This window comes from Hyperolius riggenbachi, chromosome 11 (genome assembly GCF_040937935.1).
Source record: "Hyperolius riggenbachi isolate aHypRig1 chromosome 11, aHypRig1.pri, whole genome shotgun sequence".
In the NCBI taxonomy this organism is placed as follows: Eukaryota; Metazoa; Chordata; class Amphibia; order Anura; family Hyperoliidae; genus Hyperolius; species Hyperolius riggenbachi.
This window is the reverse complement of record NC_090656.1, coordinates 185,883,373-185,906,933: the sequence shown is the minus strand read 5'-3', so window position 1 is coordinate 185,906,933 and position 23,561 is coordinate 185,883,373. Positions and strand designations below refer to the sequence as shown.

Below are 23,561 nucleotides of genomic sequence, written 5' to 3'. Positions count from 1 at the left end.
TTGAGCTTGAACGGGTGCACAGAGCTCTATCCAAACGCCTGCCTGGTGGTCCCCCGAGGGATATCATCATGAAATTCCTTTACTACCAGTCGAAAGAGAAGATCCTGACAGCTGCGAGAGCTAACAACTCCCTTTCCTTCCAGGGTCATTCCTATCAGATTTATGGTGACCTGGCTCAAGTTACTTTACAGAAGAGGAAGGAGATGAGACCTCACTTGCTGATCTTACGGGAACGCCAAATTAAATACAGATGGGGATACCCTTTTGCCCTCATCTTTACATACAACAACCGTCAATTAATTGCAACCACACTGGAAGAGCTGCAAGATCACTTCCAGGCTCTGAACCTACCGGCTCCAAAGATCCCATCTCCAACAGATCCTCCTTCTCTGCCTTCCTCGCAACGAGATTCTAACGCTGAACCAGGCACCTCTTCACTCAGCCCCAAGGAACAACGACAGAAAAGAAGACGCTCAGAAGCGCTGCGACAACTCTCATCCCAATCCTTTCAAGATGTACAGTGACTAAGCAGATGAGTACCCACATACCACCTTCTACTACTATCCACTACAGCCGATTTGCCGATCGTGTAAGTACACTACTACCTACCTAGAGTCATGAGGGTCCATTTTTCGCCCTCCCTTTGATTTATTTGCCCTCGGACTTATCACTGAAGATCGGTCTCTCCCACTTATGGCCCTCTGGCAAGCTGTTACCTTGCAGTTAAAATATTATGTTCTGCATGAGTTTATGCTTTATGTTAAAGTTCCTAAACCCTGTTGAACCTTTATATGGTTTTACTGTTCGACTTTTTACAAGTTTAAACGGCAATTTATAGCCGCCACGTGCAGGAAAAATGGAGCCTGTTATACACATTGCCCAGTTAACTTTGACTGTTGTTCCTCCCTTCTTGTTCATTCCGGAGCGCTAATTTTTCCCGCTCTAGCTAAACGTCTGGGAGGCGGAGCCCTTGTTTAAGCACATTTCAAGTACTCAATTTATCGTCTTCAGTGCACAGAGACTTCTAGTCCCACAATGCCTACTTTTCTCCGCCTCTTGTGTCACCATGAGCAGACGTATTTCTCCTTGTACTCTACCCCATGTACCTCACCGCCTGTCAGCCGTAATTTTAAGGATATTTTTACTTAAAGGGATACTGTAGGGGGGTCGGGGGAAAATGAGCTGAACTTACCCGGGGCTTCTAATGGTCCCCCGCAGACATCCTGTGTTGGCGCAGCCACTCCCCAATGCTCCGGACCCGCCTCCGGTTCACTTCTGGAATTTCTGACTTTAAAGTCAGAAAACCACTGCGCCTGCGTTGCCGTGTCCTTGCTCCCGCTGATGTCACCAGGAGTGTACTGCGCAGACACAGACCATACTGGGCCTGCGCTGTGCGCTCTTGATGACATCAGCGGGATCGAGGACACGGCAACGCAGGCGCAGTGGTTTTCTGACTTTAAAGTCAGAAATTCCAGAAGTGAACCGGAGGCGGGGCCGGAGCATCGGTGAGCGGCTGCGCGGGCACAGGATGTCTGCGGGGGACCATTAGAAGCCCCGGGTAAGTTCAGCTCATTTTCCCCCGACCCCCCTACAGTATCCCTTTAAGCGCACAGCTCAACCTATATCTTTATCTACACAGCACACCGGATCCAACACCACCCACTCTTTTCATGTTTGCTCGTTCTCACTGATGCAGTGTGCCTTACAACCTATGCTCACGCCATCTGCCGTGCTTTTGTTTAAGAACAAAACTGTGTCCTCTATATTATCGTCATTATAAACTATGTCAACATGTTCTCCCTTTACTGTATGCTAGACATGTTAACTTGTTATTATTTGAAGACAGCAAATAGATATCTCCCTTATAGGGCTCTGCTGAATCAATTTATTCTGATATGGCCCTATAATAGAGATCACAGCTAGCCTGAGTGAATTACTGTCTGACACATCTCTTGATATTTCTCTAGATGGCTAATCTATTGCATACAGATGTGTATAGTAGCAGTATAACATTAAACATTAGCACAATGGCACTCTGCAGTTATTAACGATGAACCCTTTCCCACCCTGCCCCAAATTAATTGGCACCTACTAATTATAAGCTAACACTACATTCCCGATTTTACATTGCCCTAAACTTTAAATTTAGCTAACAGTAATTTATTACTCGATCCTCTGTTATGTTTTCATTGTCCCATTAACAAGTGCACTTTACTACTTAAAGAGAAACTCCGACCAAGAATTGAACTTTATCCCAATCAGTAGCTGATACCCACTTTTACATGAGAAAAATAATGATTTTCACAAACAGACCATCAGGGGGCGCTGTATGACTGATTTTGTGCTGAAACCCCTCCCACAAGAGGCTCTGGTACCGTACGGTACTCTGGGCAAACTGCCACAATGTAACAATGTTCAGACAGGAAATAGCTGCTTACAGCTATCTGTTAAAGCCAGACTAGCTAGAAACAGCTACATAATTTGCCCACAGTAACAATGTCACCATGTAATACATGTCAGAATGTGAATCTGGGAGAGGAAAGATTTTACAATGAGCAAACACTGACTAAATCATGTATACATAATTATTGTAAAAATGAAGCACTTTTTTTATTACATTATTTTCACTGGAGTTCCTCTTTAAGCCCGCTAGAGGGTGCTGTTACCCTATAGATTCTATTACTTTGCACACATAACTTTCAAGTATTCTTCCAGCATACAAACTCTTTACAGCTGCAATGCCGTTGTGCTAACCATTACCTGAGACATATAACTGGGTTATGAGGGAGGATTATGTTCTTCAGTAGAACATTGCGTTATACCGAACCATCCTCCTATGCTAATACGCATAGTATGATTTCCCCATTGCTCTTAATGTTGTATTATCCTGACAGATCTATTTATTCTGTCTTGTGGTGGCCATGCATGGTGCAGTTTTTTCGTGCAGTCTTGCCATTTCTGTGTGGTGTAGGGGTAAATTAAGGGAATATACTGAAAGGATAATTTAGGCAGTTGCCTTGTATTGCATGGAGGTGGTGGGATTGTGTGGGGGAATTGTGCCATGTGTGGCCGCCATTGGTTTCATAAGAAGGTGCAATGTACAAGGAAAGAATTGCCTTACAGTACCTCCCTTTATATCCCTCTATGTTATCATTTTGTCCCACGCAGACTGGTACAACAGGCCGACCCTGTAATTACAGATACTTCTACAGTGACATCCTGCAACAGTTGTTATTGAATTTCTTCCTATTATGGTCTCAACATTTTAACGATATCCTTATAGCCTGCGAGAGAGAGTCATCACTCCTCTCCCTTTATACAAGCACATTCAAATAATCAAAATGTATTCTGTGCTCAACTCCTTTTTATTACACTGTCATTGTACTTGTTATCATTTATAACTCAAAAGGTGAAGATTTAATCAAACTTATTCACTTAGCTCGCTTTGCACAACAACGTGCTTCTAAGCTTACCACTAGGCATAGCTGTGACTCATCTCTCGCAACTGATGTCAAGATTTATCAGCAAAGTAGTTTACTTTGTTGGGTTTACATGATATTGTTTACAGCTCGTTTGCTTAGATTAATGTGCCAGTTAGCCGGTCCACCAATATACTGGAACTTTGCAGAAAATTAGATTGGTTCCTCCCATGCCCAACCCCACCTTAGTTGGTAACCATGTATCATCTGACTAATTCCATGTTTTGGATCCTTCATTACCCTATAACACAAATCTAACTAATACACCAATCTGAATCTGTTTCCCGGTAGCTCCCACCTCCCACCGCCTTACTAATAATTATAAGCACCTTACCTTTGTAATCCACTAGCAGGTGCCAGTACACCATTTGTCTCATATCTAAGCTCCCAGATAAAAGTTAGCACAATCCCTTGAGCATCCTATTTATTCCGAAATTATTCTCATTGCATTGTTGTTAAGCTATGGTACTGGCCGCTACCTATGCCACATATATGGTACTGGCCGCTACCTATGCCACATATAGAGATGCTAATGTTGGGATACATCTTATTTGTGATACTCAACTCAATGACATAACACTTACTCTTTTGACATTATGCATATCACAGCTGTGTTTATTCAGTCTGGTATAACAACGACACCAAAACCACAACCCCTATTTTGATGTTACTCAGGCGAACCTTTGTTTCTTTGGCCTATGATCACCCTATGATATTGCAACCCCCCTGTACACTATATGTTACTTACGAACTTCTTTGGTTTCAATTACCTTTGCATAAACACATGTTTATAGTTTGTGACCCGTTTCGTTATTTACTCATGAGCATAAGGTTGCTCTGTGTTAGTTCCATGCTCCTCTATTGTTCCCCAACCAACTGTTCATTTGGGGAACACAACACCTGGATACCTTCGGGTATTTAAGTACTGACGTTAGGGTAGCTCCTACTGGAGTTTAATACCCTATGACACCTTTTAAAGAGGGACTGTCCCCTCGCTTTCCCTTTTCTTCTCTTCTTTCATTTCTCTCCTACACAATTTCTCTTGGGACGTGGAGTGATCCGATGGCATACTATTTCCAACCACCATGACTCAACCTATAAAACTTATTTCTATAAATGTCCAAGGCCTTAATTCCCCCCTAAAGCGGTCAAAAGCCTTTTTACATTTCCACAAACTCCAAGCTGATATCATATGTGCCCAGGAAACACATTTTATCTCCACTAAAGAGCCTAAATTTCTGCATAAAAATTACAGACAAATATACTATGCTAGTGCTACCGTTAAAAAACGCGGAGTCCTAATTGCCCTAAAGAATACACTTAACTTCACGCATTCTAAAACTATTAGCGACCCAGAAGGTAGATACCTCCTAATTACTGGCACTATTCAGGATGAGCTAATTACTATTGTATCCTATTATGCTCCTAATACTAAACAGACCCCCTTTCTCTCACACCTCCTGAAAGTGATAGCTACTCATTCTAGAGGGTTAACTTTAATCTGTGGTGACACTAACCATTGCCTCAATACCTACTGGGATAAGCAATCTAATAAATCTTTAAATGATGCCTCTGAGGCTAAACAATCTGAGCAGATACGTAATCTCTTTCATTCCCATAACCTTATTGATATCTGGCGCGAATGTAATCCCTATAAACGAAACTACACATTTTATTCCCACTCACACTCCTCCTTTTCTAGGATAGACCACTGTTGGACTATAAATACTGCTATCCCCCTCATACGCTCCGCAACAATCCTGCCAATTCCGTGGTCGGATCACGACATGAATATTCTCTCCATTCACTCGTTGATACAGCGCCCCTCGGAATATAGATGGATTCTCAACCAATATCTTCTTACAGATGATACCATCACCCAGCAAATAAAAGACCAGCTAACTGATTATTTTAAGTTAAATGCTCAAAGTGAAGGCCTCTCAGACTTGACTATCTGGGAAGCTCACAAGGTGGTAATTCGGGGTCTCCTGATACAGCTTGCATCTAGGCGAAAGAAAGACAAACAGAAAATCCTCACAAAATTAGAAAATGAACACAGACTCAAATTTGACCAATTCACTACCTCTCCTAATCCAACAACCAAACGTGAACTATCCAGAGCAGAAGAGGCACTCAACTTATGTTTAACTGAATTAGCAGACAGGCATTTATCAAAGACCAAACTAAAATTCTACTTAAAGCGTAACAAACCTGATACCCTTCTAGCAAAACGATTACGCCAATCAGATAATACTTTTAAGCCAATCAACCTACAAATAGGAAAAAACCAGTGCTCAGCGAACCCAATTAAAATTGTAGACACTTTTCGAGCTAACCTCGAGCGGTTATATAATGCCCCAGAATCAGCTACAACTAAACAAATCAATGATTTCCTATCGGCTATTCCTTTCCCCCCTCTCCCATTAGGATTCAACGAACGATTAGAAGCAGAGGTAACCCTTCTTGAAGTGCATCAGGCAATCAAATCCCTTAAAATTAATAAACAACCTGGTCCTGATGGCTTTCAGGCTACTTATTACAAAAAATTTGCAGACATCTTAGCCCCAGAGCTAGTAAAAGCTTTTAATAGCATACTTCATGATGCCCATTTCCATGCAGATTCCACTACAGCCAGTATAAGCATGATTCCTAAACCCGGTACAGATCAATCTCTTTGGTCCAATTTCAGACCAATCTCATTGCTCAATATAGATCTCAAACTCCTAGCAAAAATTTTAGCTTCACGTTTATCCTCAGATATCACTAGTCTAATATCCAATGATCAAGTGGGCTTTATGCCTCACAGGCAAGCAAGTGACAGCATTAGAAGATTATTACATTTAATTCATCATGCTAAATCTAGCCATCAACTATCTTTGCTTTTGTCTTTAGACATTACGAAAGCCTTCGACTCGGTCTCCTGGGCGTTCTTAATACAAACATTAAGCAAATGGGGTTTTGGTAATCACTTTCTTACTTGGGTCAAAGCTCTATATAATTCCCCCTCAGCTTTTATCAAATACAATGGCTTTAAATCCTCCACCTTTCCAATTACAAGGGGAACCCGACAAGGTTGCCCACTATCCCCATTATTATTTGCTCTTATTATTGAGCCACTCGCAATACTTGTCAGGAACTCCCCGGATATTAAAGGCATAAATTTAGGAGGGAAAGAACACCGTATTGCCCTCTTCGCCGACGACCTGATAGTCTGTCTTTCACGTCCCACTAAGTCTCTCTCCACATTATTTAGCCTACTCAATCATTATGGCCTTGTTTCAGGACTTAAAATAAATGCAACCAAATCCAAAGCCTTAAATATTAATCTTCCCTCTCGCCTGATGCAGGCTCTCCAGGACACTTTTGAATTCCATTGGGAACAACAAAAACTCCCCTATCTAGGAATCTTTCTTACCAATGCTTATGAGACCCTATTTCAACATAATTACTCTGGGCTTCTCAAGGAACTTACCTCATTATTAGAATGCTGGAAGAAGTATTCTATCTCCTGGTTGGGGAAGATAGCGGCGATTAAAATGACTTTCCTACCCAAACTACTCTACGTTTTTAGAGCTCTTCCAATCCCACTTCCTCCTTCCACTCTGGCCACTTTACAGAAAAAAGTACTTGACTTTATCTGGTTTCCTAGAAGACCAAGGGTTAATAAAAAATACTTATACAATCTGAAGACTGAGGGTGGTCTGGGTGTCCCAAATCTTTCACATTACTATCAGGCGGCCCAAATTGCTCAACTGACTTGTTGGCACTCAGATACTACTGCTCCTTCATGGGTAGACATAGAGAATCACCTAACACAACCAACCAATGTAAGTAATCTCCTATGGATGTCTCCCCAGTTTAGGAAAAAGATAGAAAACCCTATAATTAGGCATTCCCTTAAAACGTGGGACTCTTGCAAATATTCTGCTAGACTAATCTCCCCACATAGGCCATTAGGGTCTTTTATGGGAAATCCCGAATTCCCTGCAGCGATTTCTAATCCGAAACAATATCTCTGGTGGACAAACAATCACCGAACTAGGATACACGAGTTATCCTCAGCTTCAGGTCCTCTTTCAATTACACACCTCCGAGAACAGAACCAACTTCCTCTTTCTGAAACCTTTCATTATATCCAGATTATCCACTTTGTCAGACAGCATCTTATACACTGTGATTCTCCTCTCTCGCAGACTGCTTTTGAAAAAATCTGCGCCACAGACCCACTATCTCCTGGAACAATCTCCTTAATCTACAAAGAACTAGTATCAAATCGTAGCGCTAGTATGCCAGCTTATATTCAAAACTGGGAAAAGGACCTTAATATATCAATTGATAAAGAAGATCTTCTAGCTATCTGGAATAACATCCCTGCTACCTCTATCAACGCAGATTTGCTAGAAATTAATTACAAAGTACTCTTTCGCTGGTATTTAGTACCATCTAGACTGGCCAAGTTCAAAAAGTCTGGTACCCCTAATTGTTTCAGAGGGTGTCCCTCTCTAGGCACTCAAGGTCACATTTGGTGGTCCTGTAAAATAGTTAGGAGATTATGGTTGAGGATATGTACCTGGATATCATCCTTACTCCATGTTCATGTTCCTAAACACCCGGCACATGCCCTTTTGAGTCTTCCCTACACAGACTTATCATATGCCCAAAACTCCCTAGTCAATTATATTTTTATAGCTACCAAACTCACTATAGCTTCTGCTTGGAACACTAGATCATTGTCAGTGGACCAGGTTAAAAACAGACTCGGGCGTATTTTATTCTTTGAAAAACTAAGAGCCAGAGTGGAAAATAGAATGGAGAAATTTATTAAAATATGGCATCCCCTGATAAATTACCTCTATGGCCCGGACTGCGAAAAATGGATTGAAATGACTTGACTGTATAGCAACATAGTTGGAGGACCTTATATATCTCATCGCCTTAAAGTGGATCACTCCCCGTCCCCTACCTCTTCACCTTCTTACTTCTTCCTCTTATCTTCCTCCTTCATCTTCTTCACTTTCCTCTCCCACCTTTTATGTACTTTCACTTCATGAATACTCCTCCATCCACTATATGACTAATAGTCTTAATTGACCTAATTCCCTTTTTTCTATAAACAGCCAAGTAAAGCTACGACCCTCCCACAATATACCCCCCCAACACATGTACTAAATAGATAGTTCTTAGTCACGCAGGTGACTAGGCCAACTGAGCTTACAAATCTTTAGTCTTAGGAAGTCGGACCCCACCCGGCCTTTCAGGTTTCATGAATGGGTGGCTCCTGACTCCCCATGCACCGCACACAAAATGCTTATTACCATACCTTCACTACCTGGACGAGGGGACAAATGTTGGTTATTCCTTATGAGATCACTAACATGTAACGTTTGTTTCCACTGCAATTAATGTTTTCATGTTTCTTGGCTGCTTTACTCTGTTTTAATAACTGTTATTGTAAACTTATAACTTTATCGTAATGCCTTGTCAACAGCTTTCCTCTCTTACACATGAGTGTCTATTCACTTATGTACATACTATTTGTTACGAAAATGTCACTGTTTTACATGCTCTGTTAAAATTTAAAACCTTAATAAAAATGATTGAAAACAAAAGCACATGGCCGGCAGACGGGCCCTGAGTCCTCCAAATTCCACCTTCACGAAAGCACACTGCCAGCCAGGGGACCATGTGGTTGGCGGCCATCTTGTCTGAGCTGAAACAAAGGACACATGGCTAGCGGCCATCTTGATCGGCCATCTTGTCTGAACTGAACAAAGGACATTTTCCATATTGCTTGGATTTTAAACTTTGCTGAACTGAACAAAAGAAACTCTACAAGTTTTCCCAGAACGGACATATTTCCACAAACCCTAAGTATTTTCTCCTTTTTTATTTCATACTGGCTATTACTGTTTTAATAATTGTTGATTTTAATAATTGTCTGTATATATTAATTATTTATATTGCCGTGAATAAAATACTTCATCAAAGTCATTCACTGTTCCGCTACCTTGCTTATCAGCCACACAACTGAACCAGACTTCTGAAGAGACGCTACTATTGTTGAGATCTAGACAGAATAGAGTGTGTTTAACCGTTTTTATTTGCAGGTCGAATAATAACCAGTTAGTGAGTTCCTCTGTCTCAGAAAACAGAGGTGGTGGCAGTTATACCCTGAAATAGTGTGTAAAGTTGTAATCACCGTACCTCAAAGGCTCCCTTCAGGTTTGTCTGCGGCCAATTCCCAACGGTTCCTACGCATTGACTGCGACCAGAGTTCGCACGATCCGTGCGCTGGCACCGTTTGGAAGGCATTTCGCGTTCCGACCACTAGGGCTCCTGTGACATTCGTGATTGCTGAATTTGTCTTGGTGGGGGTCACATGATTGCTAACTGCGAGACTATGGGAAAAGCTGAATCATCATCATATGAGAAATTAGCTTTTTAAAACAGAAAATAAAACTGGGAGGTTCTAAAAAATGTAATACATTTTTCAGGAGTAGGATGGATGAAATTGTTTATCTTCACAGTTTATTTTCAACTTGGATTTTCCATAATGTTCATGTATGTGTTAAAACATTTGTATTTAGTTTAAATTGCTGTTGCCACTTTGCGATAAATAAGTGACTTTTGGGTTGCAGTTTGGACACTCGGCCTCCAAAAGGTTCGCCACCACTGTCCTAATCTAATGTCCCACATTGCTAAGTTCATGTAAATTTGTCTCCACCCATGGCCTCACCCACATTCTGGTCTATGGCCACACCCATTTTCGCCCCAGAACTTCACCCTCATATTTTTCTGCACAACTTCTCATAAAATCTTCGGCGCGCTGCGCCACTTCTTCCCTGACTTTTTGCACCCCCCTGGAAAATGTTCTGTGGACGCCCATGCACAAGGGCTTTTGTAACATCCAGGGTTTCCAACTCCCGGGCTAGCTGAAGACTAGCAGTGTGTAAACATTTTAAGTGTTAGTCAGAAAAAACATGTGATTGCTCAATAACCTTATTTTTACTTTTAATGTAAGGGTGACCATACACAATTAAACCTAACTGATCAATTTTAAAGTTTTTTTCCCAATATTAATGATCAATTTTATAGAAAAATCTAAAATGTTCTATTTTTGATCCAAAAGAAAAAAACATTAATTTTTCAGAATGTTTTTAAAAATCTGAAAAAAAATATATAAAAAAAGGAAATGTTTTTCCAATCATTTTTTTTAATGTATGGTATTTTGGTTACTTTTTTCAGAATATTTAAACAAGCGGAAAAATCGATTGGATTTCTCTGAATTGAATCACATATGGCTACCATTTAGCAGACTTACAGCTGGTCCCCTATACATACAAAAATGGCACCGGGTAATTTGAGCGCAGGGTGAAACTGAAAAATGTCTCAGCCTGCTCCCGCAAAAGTCCAGGCGGGGTTAATTACTATTCCCCCTCCAGGCCGCTATGGACTTAGGGGAAAAATGTAATTTGGCTGCCAGCTGCTGCTGGCTGCAGAATGATGCTGTTTTTAAAGAGTAAAGCTCAACACACACCATACAATCTTGGTTGTTCAATCTTACCACTTTCATGTAGTATAAGAGCTTATCCAATCAATTATACAAGGTATTTTCAATCTGTTGGCCCTTATACTACATAGATTTGGTAAATCTGTACAACTAAGATTGTATGGTGTGTGTTGAGCTTAACTGTTAGGCATACAATACTGAACCAATTATCTATTGCAGGCTATTAAATTGTTAAAAAGGTTGCTAACAAGGCAATTCAAAAGTATAAATCAATTTTACCTTTTTCCTAGTTAGCTTTTCTTTCCTCATGCCCCTAGGCTCTAACAGCATACGCAGACGCAAAAGAGAAGTGACATGCAGGCTGAATCAGCCTGATTGGCTGCAACCTCTGTCACTCACCACTCTCCTCTCTCTTATTGGCCACCTGTTCTCCCTTTCTCTCTGTGGTTGCAGCGGCAGCTAGGAGGGCCAGAGGCTGTCTCCTGTCACTGGCCTCGGCCCCCCTGCTCCAGTGACATGTCCCCCTGTCTCCGTTCTCCGGCCGCCGCCGCATTCCCCCTTTTCCCCATGCTGCACAGTGGAGAAGGATAAAGGTGGCGCACACAAAGTCCCTTACTAATGGTTCCAGGCACTGCAGTTCCCTTGTATTTTCTCTACACTACTGCCGGCGATAGTGCAGAGAATAGATGGAAACGGCAGCGCTTGGATCCATTAGAAGGTGAGTCTGTGCCAGCTGCATTTATCCTCCCCACTGTGCTCAAAATCAGTGCGGGGAGAAGGGGGATCGGGCTGGGGGAAAATCTACCATGGAGACAACAAGATGGCCACTGCCAGGAGGAGGATAGACATTGAGAACACAATGAAAAATAAATGGCATCCAGTACGTGGACAGTACAATACAGTTGTTATGTAAGCAGAGCAAGTATTTATTTACTTACATATGTATTATATGTGTATTTTTGGGGGGTGCACTGCTTATTATGGCTAACAGTTGCTCTTTAAAGTAATTTGGGTTCTGTCTTTTGACGGCAACCAAATTACTGTCTGAGCACTGCTATAGCCGTAATTCACTTTTGGGCTCAGCGGTGCCCAAATTTCCAGTATCCTTTTGCACTATTACGCCAGGAGGTTGTTTTTGAGTCGGATTTGTGAAATTGCATCTGTTATACATACTGCTAGATGTGAATAAATGATTTACTTTCGAACAACTCTGGATTTGGACATACAGTACGAGGAGTATAAACAATGTTTTTCAGTTGTTTTTAATGTACTTTAAATTACTTACAGCTGTTTTATACTGTAACATATAATAATAAAATGTGTAAAAACAAACAATACATTTTGAGCATAAGGACAGCGTTATATGTACAGCATGAAACTTGAGTGGTTTGTAAGTAGGGGACTGCCTGTCTATTCTTTCTTTATTGCTTTAACTTTGGTTACCTGATTTCACTTTCCCGTTGGTGGAAATGGCAGAGATGGACAATCCAGTGATGCTGGTGACTGTCACAGACATGGCGATGATAAGCCAGGTTAGCGCTGCAGGTGGAGTAATCAGAGCTATGATATATATAGGATGACAAATGTAAGCACAAAAGTAGGAACATGTGACATAATACTGACCTATCCCTGCTTGAGCGGTGATCCAGGGCAGCCGCAGGTACAGGATTACTCCCCAGATGTTCAGCATGCAGCGGATCTGGACACAAAGAAGCCTCCATAAGCCATTTATACAAGTAATGACCACTTTGTGTCTGAGGTTATCAGCCCCAGAAACTGTCTCACCCGCAGCCCTTTCACATGGGGGTCAATTCACAAAGCTTTTCTCATGGTTTATCTTATCTGACTTATTTTTCACTTGTAATGAAAGCTAATGTATGAGATAGAGAAACAACATGCGATAATTCATGAGATAAACAGAGAAGAAGAGATAAGCCATGAGTTAAAATGTACCTGAGCCAAAGCTTGGGTGCTCTGGATCCTAATGAGGCTTCCCTCACTGTCCTCCTATCCCCTGTAGCAGAGCACAGGCCCTCCAAAGATTACTTACAAGCTGCTGGAGAGATACGTAGAGGGCTTACTTCTCGTGCGTAGACTGGAGCCGGCTGACGGCAGTGACGGGACCCAGTTCCCAAAGCTGCAGACAGAGGAGGACGGCAGCGTGGGAGCCATCTGTGCGGATGGGGCTGGAGGAAGCCCCGGGTATGTATAAATCTTTTTTTTATCGTTCAGCTCTGGTACACAAGCATGGCTGTACTGCACCTGGGCAAGTACAGCCGTGCCTGTGTAGTATTTGGAGCTGTTCATGTTTGCAATCAGCTGGAGGATCTGTGAGCGGTAATTGGGGACCAGAAGACAGCAAGAGAAGCCTCATTAGAATCCAAAGGCCTACCTCTCCTTAGGTAAGTATGTGTTTCTGAAATAAAAAGGACTTTTACTGAATTAGAAGAGCCTTCCATCAGCCAACCCTGTTTACAGTCAGATATTTCCAAGGCAACTTAGGTGGGTACCTAGCGTGTGGTGGGTGTGCAGGGGCCTTATGCCCTCTACTCTGAGCCTCTACTCCCACCTAAACTTAACCAAAAAGTCCAAGAAAGGCCACATAGGCCAAGGCCTCGGGCTGCTGCTACCTAATGGGGCACCTGGACATGGAAGAGGGGTGGTTGCATAGGGAAGAGAAGGCTGCAAATGGGGTATAATACATGAAGTAAGGGAGCTATACATCAAAAAGAAGAGCTTTAATACATGGAGAGAGGGGTGCACATGGAATGGGAGAGGGGCTGCTCTACATTAAAGGGGAGCCACAGGAAAGTTGGTCTAGTGGCAAGTATATCCGGCATTGGCAAGGAGAATACTACATATTTCTGTGTTTTTTTCTGCTCACCATGACTCCTTTTATCCAGCCAAATCGGACAGGTTCTCCTGCTGGCTTTTCCACCACATTCTCAGTGTCCCCATCTGGAGGATCAGTGCCGGTTTCATACAGTGGAGGGTGTAGACTTTCCTGCTGTAGAAACGCAAAGGTGAAATTATCATGCATTATTATTCTGCATCTTCATCATACCGGTAAATAGGATAACTATAACCTGTAGAAAAGTACCAAACTATCATTGTCATCAATGTCTCCAGATTCAGTTAGCAACTGCTAGGCATATGAGCTAGCTGAGCTTATGCTCATGGATGTCTGTAGTGTGTAGTTGCTGCATGGTTTGACCACCAACCTGTCAGTGTCAGGAACCATGTACTGTCATTTCCTGCCGACTGCTGGCAGTATTGACCTTGACTGCCCTGGACTTCTGCCATACACCAGCAGGTGGCCTTTCACTGATTTTTTTAAAGAACTTGCAGATGGCTCTAAAAAGAACTTTCATAACAATCACTCACTCACCACCATTTGCATTTGGGTTACCGTAAGTGTTATGCATCGCCTATTTAAAGGAGAACTGAAGTGAGAAAAATATGGAGGCTGCCATTTAAAAAAATACCAGTTGCCTGGCAGCACTGCTGATCTATTTGGCTGCAGTAGTGTCTGAATAACACCAGAAACAAGCATGCAGCTAATCTTGTCAGATCTGACAATAATGTCAGAAACCCCTGATCTGCTGCATGCTTGTTCAGGGTCTATGGCTAAAAGTATTAGAGGCAGAGGATCAGCAGGACAGCCAGGCCACTGGTATTGTTTAAAAGTAAATAAATATGGCAGCCTCTCTATCCCTCTCGCTTCAGTTGTCCTTTAAGGACTGCTCTTTCCTCCATTCAGTTGCAAGAATTTAGTGCTGTGTAACCTACGGACACTCTGGAGTCTCTGGACCCTCTTGAATCTGTTTCTTGATCTTAATCTGTACCTTTACTTATATCTGCTGAGCTGTTGCCAAACCTGTTTGAGCCCTTTTCCACTTACTGCAATCCGATTCAAAAAGTGGATCACAGCCATTTTTCTGATCGCTACAGTACCGCGATAACATGTAAATCGCGGTGCTCGTTTTCCAATACGACACTTCATTCATATATTTCCAGTGTAGATAAATATACTATGTATATAGTTAGATAGATAGTTAGGGCCGAGTGCTGAAAAACAGCGCAGGAGATTTGGGCGCAGCCGGTGCCACCATAGACCACAATACAAATTACGGCTACAGCACGCACAGTGACTGATTTGAATTGAGAATCGTCAGAAGACGGAGCACAAATCACTACAAGAACACTGTAATTCGTCCGCCGGCAATAGTTGAAAGCCGAATGACATCTTTCCCTACCATTCACGTCGACCTGGAGTGGGAATAGTAATTAACGCGGCCGGGACTTGTGGAGGAGCAGGGTAAGCCATTTATCGGCTTTCCCCTGTGCCGAAATCTCCCGGCGGCTAGGTACGCAGTTAGCGCTTGGGGTTGTGTGTGCACACTGCATTTCTTTGCATGGTGGTTTCCCTGTATATAGAATGATTATGCATGTGGTTTGCCTTTAATTTGCATTATACTTTGATATTCTCATTGTAATGAAATGACCAGTAATGACCAGTAGGCGGCTGCCACCTGCTCAGTTGTACATGCACATCACAAGTGACCTACCACTGAATATTGCAGTTGATTACAGGCTGCCTGCAGTTCTTCTAGGAGCAGTTGGTTGGTGAATACACTGCTGTTCATGTCCTGTGTGAATTGCTCTATAGCTGTCAAAGTTATCACAGCTCAGAAAAAGGCATCAGTTGACAGAGGAATTCTGTTGATTTGGGGTGGATCTCCTGGGCAGTTTACTGCTATTAAAATAAATGTGGAATTTGTGGTGTCTATATACAGTAGACATGAATAGTTGTAGAGTGTATCATTCATGTCTATGAGTGAAAGCACACCTGTACCCATTCTCCCAACACTATGTCAAACCTATAATAAGCAATCCCAGGCAGTGTGTAGCCAGGGCCGGATTTGTACTTTTTACAGCCCAAGGCCAACTATACTGTCTATTTGTTTTTTATATCTGTGTGCCCCAATGAGAATTCTACTTACTTTTCATCATTGGATGTCACAGACAATAACTATTTTAGTAATATGCGTATAGACTATGTTATGTTTTCCTTAAGAACTTTTATGTTATGCTTGCTATCTCGTTAATGATGGAACCATTGTGTCACCATGAGAGGCTGATGTGTACCTGCATGATAGAGCTTACAGGTCTTGCAGGGACGACACAAGTACAGGACAGAGGGTTCAAAGGGTAAATCTGTCCTTGTAGATAGGGATGGCTGCATAGAACAGCTTTACTGCCCCTCACTGAGCCGCCCCTAAATTTCTGGTGCCCTAGGCCATGGCCTATGTGGCCTTGCCAGAAATCCGGCCCTGTGTGTAGCTAGAAGTCACTGGGCCTGGGTATGTGTCAAGAGTGTCACGTGATCAGAGAGGTTGCTGGAGCCATGGTGATGAGGACACTGGAAGAGGCTGAAGCGAGAAGTTATGTGCGCGATTCAGCATTTCATCGCTAGATGATCCCGGGAGGGTTGCCGTGTGGGTACATTTGAAAATCTCCAGGCTTTGTAGCAAGACGGACAGGCTGTAGTAGAGAGTTTCAAAGGAGACGTGATACTCGTGAGAGGCCCTGGATGCGAGAGTGAGAGGAGGTGACCAAGCTGGACAACAAGAGGGTCTCTTGGGAGGAGCAAAGGTTTTGGGAGTGATGATGGATGAAGGAATTGTATGAAGGGGATAGCCTATGTAGAGCTTTGAATGATAGTGTTAGGGGTTTAAACTAGATCCTTTGGGTGATTGGCAACCAATGGAGGAATTGGCAAAGAGGGGCAGCTTCAGAGGAGCGTGAGGAAAGGTGGATGAGGTGAGCAGCAGAGTTCAGTAGGGACTGGAGAGGTACCAGTGTGTTTTGGCAGGCCACAGAGTAGGGTGTTACATGCTTGCACATGCTCTAATCATTTCCCGCCTTGATAACTGTAACGCCCTACTCTAATGCTACCCCAGGCAAAGCATGGATGGAATACTGGGCATCACTAGAACCACTAGGGAAGAAATGACACAGTGAGTTCGGTTTACTTGCCCTTGTAGCAGCTCCTAATTAGATTGTAGGCAGATTGCTATTTGTCCTTTATATTATCCAATAAAGTGCTGCATGCCTGTTTTAGTGTGCCTGCCATTTAAAGCAGAACTGCAGTCTAAAATAACATACACCTAAAAAATAGTCTCCCCAACGCTTTGCTGATTATACAGTTATCCAATACAAGAGTGAAAGCTGCCAACTTATATAAGGCAATGCACCTTGAAAAATATTCAGTTCAATCTTTAAAGGGACTACTTTATTTCATTTAACTTTAAAATACATACATATACTGTAAAATACAATTTCCCCAAGTAAAATGCGTTATATATTACTTTTTTCCTATGTCACTGTCACAGTAGGTGATGAAAACCTGACAGATCTGTCAGGTTTTGGACTAGTCTAAGTCCTCATGGGGGGATTCTCAGTTATTTGTTAATTTACAAAGGCGCTTACTGAACTGCAGATGTTTAGTCCCACTGCCAAAATAGTGTGCCAACACGTAAAGAGGCGAGTCATCTTTGTATAGATCCAGGGATCTCCAGGGATTGCTTTTATAAAGAATATAGTTAATACTAAGGGCTTGATTCACAAAAGGGTGCTAACTTGGTTAGCACGCCTAAAGCCCTTTAGGACAAACACCGTTTTGCGCGCTAAGTTAGAGCCTGCAAGGTTTGCGGTGCGCGTGAAACGTCGCACTGGATGCGATCAAACCGCTGCACCGGGTGCGCCTAAAACGTCGCACCGGGCGTGCCCGAAACGCCGCACAGTGCGCAGTTTTGGGCGCACTGGGTGCGATGGTTTAGGCGCACCCGGTGCAACGTTTCGTGCGTGCCGCACAGCACTAGACTTTGCGTGCGATCAATAAAAGCTTTGGCCGTGCTAACTGCTTAGCACTGTTAGTTAGCACGCCCAAAGTTTTTAGGCATGCTAAGTTAGCACCCTTTTGTAAATCGAACCCTATGGGCTCGATTCACAAAGCGGTGCTAACCCAGTTAGAGACTTTAGGCGTGATAACTAGAGTTGGGCCGAACGGTTCGCCGGCGAACCTGGTTCGCGCGAACCTGGTTCGCGCGAACCTAGGTGGTTCGCGTGCGGGTACCGCACGCGAACTTTATTGCGGAAAAGTTCGCCCCATTGCGGTTCGCCCCATAATGCACTGAGGGTCAACTTTGACCCTCTACATCACAGTCAGCAGGCCCAGTGTAGCCAATTAGGCTACACTAGCCCCTGGAGCCCCACCCCCCCTTATATAGGCAGGCAGCGGCGGCCGTGGCCACTCGTGTGCCTGCATTAGTTAGAGTAGGGCGAGCTACTGCAGTCTCTCATAGGGAAAGATTAGTTAGCCTTAGCTTGTCCCTGGCTGCATACCTGTTCATTGATCCTGCCACTGCATACCTGTTCATTGATCCTGCCACTGCATACCTGTTCATTGATCCTGCCACTGCATACCTGTTCATTGATCCTGCCACTGCATACCTGTTCATTGATCCTGCCACTGCATACCTGTTCAGTGATCCTGCCACTGCATACCTGTTCATTGATCCTGCCACTGCATACCTGTTCTGTGAACCCACCACTGCATACCTGTTCTGTTCAGTGGACCCGCCACTGTATACCTGTTTAGTGAACCCGCCACTGCATACCTGTTCTGTTCAGTGGACCCGCCACTGTATACCTGTTCAGTGGACCCGCCACTGCATACCTGTTCTGTTCAGTGAACCCGCCACTGCATACCTGTTCTGTTCAGTGGAGTTTGGTGTGTCAGTGTGAAGCAGTACCTTAATTACACTCCCTGATTGATGTATACACATGCAAGATGTTTTAAAGCACTTTAGGCCTGTCATTTAGCATTCAATGTGATTTCTGCCCTTAAAACGCTGCTTTGCGTCAAATCCAGATTTTTCCCGGTGACTTTTGGCGTGTATCCCACTCCGCCATGCCCCCCTCCAGGTGTTAGACCCCTTGAAACATCTTTTCCATCACTTTTGTGGCCAGCATAATTTTTTTTTTTTTTCAAAGTTCGCATCCCCATTGAAGTCTATTGCGGTTCGCGAACTTTAACGCGAACCGAACCTTCCGCGAAAGTTCGCGAACCCGGTTCGCGAACCTAAAATCGGAGGTTCGGCCCAACTCTAGTGATAACCATTGCACCACGCTGGTGAAAAGCCAGTTTAGGCGTGATAAGTTTAGGTGTGATAAGTTTAGGTGTGATAAGTTTAGGCATGCTAAGTTTAGATAAGTGTAGATAGCGTGCAAAGTCCTGCACGCAAAGTAGCGCCATTAAACTCTATGCGAAGTGCACCAGACTTTGCTAGTGCAAAACTTTTGATCAGCTGTGCATTGCGGTGCTAACGCAGTTGGTGCTTAAACTTATCATGCTTAAACTTATCACACCTAAATTTATCATGCCTAAACTTATCACACCTAAACTTATCACACCTAAACTTATCATGCCTAAACTGAGTTTAGGCGTGATAAAAGGGCTTTTCACCAGGGTGCTAACTGTTAACACCGCTTTGTGAATCAGGCCCTAAGAATCTCCCATGAGGAGCTGGGCTAGTCCAACATTTTTCAGATCTCTACTACCTACTGAAAGTGACAGCTACATAGGAACATTTTAATTCACGGTATACTGCAATTAACTCTGGGAGAAATATACATTTTATATGTATGTATTTTAATTTCTTTTTGTGATAGTGGTCCTTTAGAGAGGAACTGTAATGACAATAACATAATGAATAAAATAGCTTTTTTTTTTTTTTTTTTTTACAATTCTGCTTTGCAAATTACTTAGTGTTTGCCTGTTGTAAAAACTTTCCTCTCGCTGATTTATACTCAGGTGGCAACATCTTTAGTACTGGCAGGTGATCTCTGTGGAATGTTTGTTTCTGAGAATTCCAAAGCCAGTACAAAACATACTTGGTCTCCCAGAATGCTCGGGGTTGGAAGGGGGGGAGGGTAGGGGAAGAATAACGCATATTTATTCAGCATAGGCTAAGCATCACTGGAAAGGCAGTGTTACATGCAATATACATCGATATAACGCTATACGAAGCATTTCTGATGCTGAACCCAGGATAATTAGCATAAGAATGGATATCCTGAATAATTGACTGCATTCTCCTATTTGTCGTTACAGTGCCGCTTTAAAGCGGACCTAAACTCAGAACTTCCTCTCTGCTCTAAAAGATACTCAACAGCATAATAACATTTCTTCCTTACAACTTATAACACTGAGGAGTTAACCACATGCTTCCTCCAGCCCCTGGCATCTGTCCTGTGCCCTCGTCACAGCTCCAGTCGCTCCCGGTCCCCTCCGCTGCAGATACCGACCATTTGAAATCAGTAACAGCAGTTAAAGGACAACTGTAACGAGAGGGATATGGAGGCTGCCATATTTATTTCCTTTTAAATAATACGGGTTGCCTGGCTCTCCTGCTGATCCTCTGCCTCTAATACTTTTAGCCACATACCCTGAACGAGCATTCAGATCAGGTTTTCTAACATTGTCAGATCTGACAAGATTAGCTGCATGCTTGTTTCTGGTGTTATTCAGACACTACTGCAGCCAAATAGATCAACAGGGCTGCCAGGCAACTGGAAAAGCAAATAAATATGGTAGCCTCCATATTCTTCTCACTTTGTTGTCCTTCAAAGGGCCACTAGCATGAACAAATTGTAAAATTTAAAATACATGTGTACAAAAAGTACATTTCTCCCAGAGTAAAATGCACTATAAATTACTTTTCTCCTGTGTTGCTGTCGCTTACTGTAAGCAGTAAAAGATCTGATTTTGGACTAGTCCATCTCCTCATGGGGGATTCTTTGGATTTTCAGAAGCACTTACTGAATGTTAGTCCAACTGCCAGAATAGTGTGCAAATAGTGTGCGCAAGCCGGCTGGCTGTCATCATTGCAAAGATTTCCTTTCCAAGGAAACTTTGAAAAGTGGAGATTGACTGGTCCTAAGCCTGTCAGATCTGCCAGATCTTTACTGTCTACTGTAAGTGACAGCAACATAAGAGAAAAGCTGTTTCTAGTGCATTCATTTAGGAGAAATGTTCTTCTTATAAGTTTGAGTATAATTGTATTCTAAAATTTTACTATTTTTCACAACAGTGGTATTTTCATAAACTTTGAATGTCCTTGTTATACAACAAGATCGATGTATTTTGACTTATGTGATAGTCATCAGTATCTTACCTTCAGTATAGAGTGAAGATCTTCTAATGTAGGCCGGGCCTTTTTAATCCCTTTGACCACTTCAGTATTGGCATAATGGTCATAGCTTGGAACAGCATCAATGGTATTGTATCCAAAAGTTCTCATATAGAAGGTGTTAGTATGGGTGAGGCTATTAGGATTAAGTGTATCGTAATTTGTCTCTTGCTGCCCATACTGAGATTTGGTGGTCTCCTCAGTACCGATCAGGGAGCGGATGGTGAATCTGCCGCTGGAGGGAGCACTGTCCACCGGGGTCTCATCTCGGCTCTCAGCCATGTTATTCCTAGATTGGGATTCAGCGACTTGTCCCATTATCTTCAGATTTTTAGGTTTTATACTCAGGTAAACCAGCAGGAACCAAACCTGTAAATCACTAACCAAAAGACCACATAGTAAGTAGCTGAGAATATCATAGCCTAAGGCCAGACAAAATGATTCCAAGTGCAAGCTCTGATCAGAAGGATGATAACAAGCTACATAGTAACTAATACATAGTGTAACCTACAAACATAACCCTTTCCTCAAGAAGTCTTCCATCCTTTGTTTGAAAGGTCAATCCAATTAAAAACAACGAGGGGGGCCTTGGCAGGTATAGTCAGGTGAAATTACAGGTAGGCTTTTTATACTGTATCTCTTAGGTCAACATAATTTTGTCAGGGACACATCCTTGCTATGTAAGGGGGATGGGGACTTCAAGGTAGGAGAAACATAAGTAGGAACTGGGCAGAGGTCTTGTTTATAGCAATCCTGAACTGAAAATTAAAAGTCAAAATAAACATACACATTTCTTACTTACCTCCTGTGTAGTTTACTCATCAATTTCTTTCTCTTCTCCTGTGTCCTGTTTGTCCACTGTGATCAATGGAATTCTCAGTGTTCTATTTTGGGAATGGCCATTACTCCACAACAGCTTCTGGCTCAGCACTTTAATCTTGCCTTACATGGGTGGATTATGGCCCGATATGCCATGCTGATCGATCCCTCTGATCACAAATCTATCAGATTCTGATCTATTTCTACACTACATGGCATACTCAGTCTTGATAGAATACGGCACAAATCTATCAAGCATTGGACAATCTGCAAGAGCTGTGCAGCTTACTAAGCAACCATCAATGCTCTGCCATCTCTCACCCATTTGAACAGAAATTTTCCAACTTGTCTGGTCACATTTCCAGTCAATGAACTGCCCAAAATTGCTTAAAAGTAAATCGATTGGCTTTTTTAGGGCATTAGATGACTGGCAGATACAATGAAGGTTATCAAAATGGCTGAAAAAAATCAATATATTTATGGCCAGCTAGAGTGATCGGGATGTAACACCAAAATAAGTCATTGCTGTTTTGAGTAGCTTAACCCATTTAAAACTATTTTTATTACTACATAATACAGTAATTGTGGAGTTTGCCAGTGGTTGTCATCTCTGACTTATAGTATATAAATATGGATCAGCAGTAGTGGGCCTGGGAACCACTACAAAGCACAAAGCGATGTCGCAATCGCTAGTGATTTGTGGTAGAGCATTGCAAGAGATCTTGGAAGCAATTTCCCTGCTCCTATATAATACATTAGAATGGAAACGCTCCCAAAATGCTCAAATGTTCTGCGATTACGATTTGCTTAATCACAATCGCTCCAGTGGGATCCACTCCATCCACTTACATTGGCAAAGCATTTAGGGAAATCACTAGCAATTTAAAGCAATGTCTAAATGCTCAAAAAAACGCTCTAGTGGGTTTCAGTCCTCAGTACCGACGCCACTATAATATGTCAACAAACTTAAAGGAGAACTGTAGTGAGAGGTATATAAAGACTGCCAAATTGATTTCCTTTTAAGCAATACCAGTTGCCTAGTTATTCTGCTAACCTTCTGCCTCTAATACTTTTAGCCATAACCTCTGAACAAGCATGCAGCAGATCAGGTGTTTCTGGCATTTTTGTCAGATCTGACAAGATTAGCTGCATGCTTGTTTCTGGTGTTAGTGCAGGCATATAGCTTAGCAGGACTGCCAGGTAACTGGTATTGCTTAAAAGGAAATCAATATGGCAGCCTCCATATACCTCTCACTACAGTTGCCCTTTAAAGAATAAGACAAATGTGCCTTTTAGTGGGTTAATGTATCAGATCTTCTATGTACCAATAAACACATCCACCATGGGATACCATGCATGTGTGCCTCCATTTGATACATTAAAGCCACTACAAAGCTTTAAGTCAATTGTAATTTTCTGCCAGTTTTCTTACTATAATAAATGTCAGTTGCTTACCATTATAGTGCTTCCATTTGCAAAATTCCCATGCTGGAAATC

At 42.5% G+C, this 23,561-nt stretch overlaps 1 protein-coding gene across 1 annotated transcript in view; it reads right to left on the bottom strand.

Moving 5' to 3' along the window:
- The window catches only part of SLC12A3 (solute carrier family 12 member 3), a 126,385-nt gene extending 104,858 nt beyond the window's left edge, over positions 1-21,527 (bottom strand). The window contains exons 1-4 of the mRNA XM_068261095.1: positions 21,231-21,527; positions 13,874-13,996; positions 12,613-12,688; positions 12,433-12,528 (exon numbers count right to left, since the gene is read on the bottom strand). Of these exons, the coding sequence (XP_068117196.1) occupies positions 12,433-12,528; positions 12,613-12,688; positions 13,874-13,996; positions 21,231-21,527 (592 nt within the window). The remainder of the gene's footprint in view (positions 1-12,432; positions 12,529-12,612; positions 12,689-13,873; positions 13,997-21,230) is intronic.
- Between the last annotated feature and the right edge of the window lie 2,034 nt (positions 21,528-23,561).